The sequence below is a fragment of the Charadrius vociferus genome, unplaced genomic scaffold (assembly GCF_000708025.1).
Source record: "Charadrius vociferus isolate BGI_N301 unplaced genomic scaffold, ASM70802v2 scaffold1773, whole genome shotgun sequence".
Classification (NCBI taxonomy): domain Eukaryota; kingdom Metazoa; phylum Chordata; class Aves; order Charadriiformes; family Charadriidae; genus Charadrius; species Charadrius vociferus.
In genome coordinates this window covers 38,782-42,770 of record NW_009647589.1, presented here as the reverse complement: position 1 = coordinate 42,770, position 3,989 = coordinate 38,782, and the positions used below count along the sequence as shown (strand labels likewise).

The 3,989-nt window shown below is 66.6% G+C and overlaps 1 protein-coding gene across 1 annotated transcript in view; it reads left to right on the top strand.

Annotated features, from left to right (window-relative positions):
* Positions 1–3,989, top strand: part of ENTHD2 (ENTH domain containing 2) — an 8,107-nt gene that overhangs the window by 2,908 nt on the left and 1,210 nt on the right. The window contains exons 2-11 of the mRNA XM_009880981.1: positions 120–213; positions 393–460; positions 593–671; positions 1,127–1,192; positions 1,729–1,935; positions 2,055–2,229; positions 2,551–2,664; positions 2,890–2,968; positions 3,133–3,267; positions 3,572–3,967. Coding sequence (XP_009879283.1) covers positions 120–213; positions 393–460; positions 593–671; positions 1,127–1,192; positions 1,729–1,935; positions 2,055–2,229; positions 2,551–2,664; positions 2,890–2,968; positions 3,133–3,267; positions 3,572–3,967 — 1,413 coding nt within the window. The remainder of the gene's footprint in view (positions 1–119; positions 214–392; positions 461–592; positions 672–1,126; positions 1,193–1,728; positions 1,936–2,054; positions 2,230–2,550; positions 2,665–2,889; positions 2,969–3,132; positions 3,268–3,571; positions 3,968–3,989) is intronic.

Here is a 3,989-nt window from a genome sequence, read left to right as displayed (position 1 = left end):
GTGGCACCCCCCCAGCCGCGGAGGAGCCCCGGCGCCGGGGTGATGGGTATTGCCGTGGGGCTGTGGGCCGTCAGGGCAGCGGCGACTCGGCCTTCTCACCCCAAGCCCTCTGTCTGTAGGTGCTGAAGATCCTGCTGCACACTTGCGCCCAGGGCTCCCCCCAGTTCATCCTGCAGCTGAAGAGGAACGCCTGCTTCATCCGGGAGGCAGCAGGTAACGGGGTGAGGTGTGGGGGAGCTGGGGCAGGAGGACGGGGAGTGGTCCTGTGTGGCGCTGGAGAACCGAGCCTGGCTGTGAGGGCTGCTCCAGAGGCCCAGCGCTGGTCCTGCCCCATCCTGCTTCATGCCCGGGAGCCGAGCATCCCCCAGCCCTCCCGACCTTGTGCCTTGCAGTGTTCTCTGGGCCCCCAGACCCCCTCCACGGCAACAGTTTGAACCAGAAGGTCCGGGTGGCCGCACAGGTGAGTGCTGGCCCTGTTACCCCTGTGCTGGGTGGACTATTTGGGCCCTGCCTCCCAGCATCCACCTCGGAGCCTGGCCAGAATGCCCAGTGCTCCCCAGCTCTCTGCCCACACCCCTGTCTCTCCTGGCAGGACTTGGCCAGCGTTCTCTTTTCAGATGCGCCGCTTCCCCAGCCTGCCGCGCTGCCTGCCCGTCCCCTGCCTCCCACGGGTAAGTGCATACCCCTTCACGGCCCTGTCACCTCCCATGGGCCATGCTGGAATGGTCCCTTTGGCTGGAGCTGTGGGTGTGCAGAGGGTCTGCTGGCTAGGGGAGTTGTTGGGGGTGAGGGCAGGTTGCCACAGGCCCCAGTGACGGGTGCCTGGCTGCTTCCCCTGCCTCGCTGCGGGGCCCAGCTCTGCTCGCTGGGGATGTACGGCGGCTCTGGCCAGAGCAGGCTGCAGGGTACTGTGTCAGAGGGAAAAATGTGCTCGTGGGAGCAGAAGGACAGGACAGGCTGCCCTTAGCTTCCCCCTGAGGTATTGTCCTGTAAGTGCCCTGCCCTGCACCCCAGCTCTTCCTGGCTGCCCCATGCAGTCCCCTGTGCTTCCAAGGGGGAGGAAGAGCAGTGGAGGAGGACCCCTAATGCCTGTGCTCCCTCTGAACGTGCCTTGTGCCTCCCCCAGGCATGGGCTCCAGCCCCAGCCCCTGTGGCTCCTTGCAAGGATTTGGCTTCAGTCGTGAGAAAAGCAGTTCCGGTAAGTTCTGGGTATGCCCTCGCCTGGTGCTGCCCCTCACCCCGCATGGGTCCCCTGCTCAGCACTGCCCTGCCTACGTGCAGTGGCGCCTCAGCCCTGGGCGTCCTGCCTGGGGTTAGACCAGGTTCCCAGTGTTCGGAGACATGTAACCTGGTTGCCAGCTCTCTTGGCGGGTGTTTCTGGGTGGCTCAGAGCAGAGACCGCTGCAACCTTTGCAGCTCTCCCCTTTCCTGAGCCATCTGAAAGGTGCTGGGGCTGGTGGCATGGCCGCGGGGCTGGCAGGAGGGGGCTCTGCCAGGTCCTTCCCTGCTGGCAGGTGTAACAGGGAGGTGGGAATCTGCCTTGTGCCCCGTGGCCTGTCCCAGTAGCTCCCAGGTTTTGCCAGCTCCAGAGTGTGCCTGGAGCCTGGCTGCCAGGGCCACTCCTCTCTGCTAGCAGGTCCCTGCTGTCCCCTCATGACTCCCTGCGAGGTGGTGGGTGCCCAGGACTGGGCTCCCTGGGAAGCGCCTGACACCCTCACCTTTCCCCAGCTTCGACGGGGGAAGCCCTGCTCAGCACCATCCAGCGAGCGGCCGAAGCGGTGGCCCATGCTGCTCTCCCCTCCCCGGAGGGGTCCCGGCCTCACCGCAGGGAGCTCCATGAGGACGCCTACCAGCCCGTGAGAGCCCCCTCTCCCACCAGGAGCCCGGCCGGGGCTGTGAAGCCACCAGCGGCCACCACAGCGCACAGCACACGAGGTAGGTCCCCCCACCACTGGGCTGGGGTGGCCGTTAGCTGCTGGGGGGCCTGGCGGGGGTCCCCACGAAGTACTGGGTCTGGTTTAGGGGGCAGCACCTCACTGCTGCTGTCCCTGCAGTGAGCCACCAGCCGGGGCTGGCTGGGGGCGGCTGGGAGGAGGCGGACAGCGGGCACAGCTCCCAGGACTCCTCACAGGGGAACGGCGAGTTGAGCCGCCCCTCGGACTCCTGCAGCAAATCGGGCAGCGACAGCCACTCCGGGGCCAGCCGGGAGCTGACCCACATGGCCGAGAGGTGAGAATGGGGCCCTCGGAGGCTTCTCTTCCCCCAAGGGCTTTTCTTCCCCTGGGACCTTCTGAGATGCTTCCCTCATCTCCAGAAATGGTGCCCTCGTTCTCCACACCATTAATTTGAGTCCTTTGGTGCTGCTGGGCTGGATTCCTCCTGGGATGTTTGGCCTCCCAGCCCGGGCAGCCCATGGGTGGGCAGAGCCACGGGCAGGGGACTTGATTTGGGAGGGAGCCCCTGCCCCCCAGAGGGTGGTGGGGTCTGCACTGGGGCTCCAGGGGGGAGCAGGGCTATCCTCTGTCCCCACCGAGGCATCTCCCTGAGCAGGGTGGATGCAGACAGCCTGGGTGACTGTGTGCGAGAGGTGAGCCTGGTGTCAGCACTGACTCACGGCGCCAGGGTCTTCCTTACCAGGGAGGAAGCACAGCACTTCGTCAAGGAGTAAGTGCCCGGGGCAGATGCTCCCTGGGACCGTGGGTGCTGCGGGGCCGGGCAGGGAGCTCTGTGGGGGCTTCAAGGGGCAGCCTGAGCTCTTTGCACCCCCCTGGCTGTCTTGGCCAGGACCTCTGGGGCCAAAAGGCTGCCAGGCAGGAGGGCTGCCGGCTCCTGGGGCTTGGGGTGCTGTGTGTGGCCGATGCGGCTATAACTCCTTCCCCTTGGTGCCAGGTGCGGGCTGCTGAACTGCGAGGTGGTGCTGGAGCTGCTCAGCCGCGCGCTGGAGGACCCCAGTGACAGCGTCCGCATGGTGAGCATGGGGCAGTCCCGGTGCGCCGCCGGCATGTGCCCATGGTGCCGCCCACAACAGTGGAAGCACAGAGTGGAGGGACCGAGGGGAAGAAGTGCCACCGAGCTGGGGCGTTTCGATGCCTGTCCTGCCTGCCAGGCTCAGCCATGCTCTCCTCCCCGCAGAGATCCATGTGTGCCATCTCCTCCCTCATGTGCTCTGACCTGCTCTCCCTGGACCAGATCTTTGCCGTGACTCGGCAGCACCTGCAGCAGCTCAGCCAAGGCAGCCCCGGCCCCATCGCCAACCGAGCAACAAAGGTGATTCTTGGGACATGCCTGTGTCCTCTCCCTGGGGCAGGGGGCTCCTGGGGACTGGCCTGCCTGTCCTCGGGGACAAACAGCTCTTGGGAATGGTTCCGCGCGTGTCCCAGAGGGGTGGGAATTGTCTGCCTCTCCCAGGAGTGGGGAGCCTGGGGGGTGTGACGCTCCCTCCCCAGGAGACAAGGCTGAACCCTGGGAGGGGACATGGGGCCTGATCCCCAGCACTGGGAAAAGGTTCCAGGGCCGAACCCCCTCCCTGATGCTGCTCTCACTCCTGCCCGTCCCACTCTTCTCCTCCCAGATCCTGCGGCAGTTCGAGGCTCTCTGCAGAGGCCAGCCCTCCCCGAAGAGCGCACGCCCGCACTCGGACCCCTCTGCCCTCACTGTGGGCTCAGCCCCGTGCACCGGGGACCTGCTGACAGACATCCCACCCCTGGCAGGCGACAGCATCCTCACCCCGCTGAGCGCAGCCCAGCTCCCCATGGCCGCGCCGGCCCGCAGCGAGGAGCCAGGGGTGGAAGCGGAGACCCACGGGCAGCCTGATGCCGTGATGCCAGCCTGTCCCTGCGAGCAGGAGGCAGCAAGCACAGCAAGGAGTCGGGCGGGGGCCACGGTGCCATCCGGCAGCCGGTCCCTCTTTGCCGGCATGGAGCTGGTGGCACGTCCTGGTGCGGTGCTCTGCCCAGACTCTCTGCCGGCAGAGCTGCGGACACTGTCCC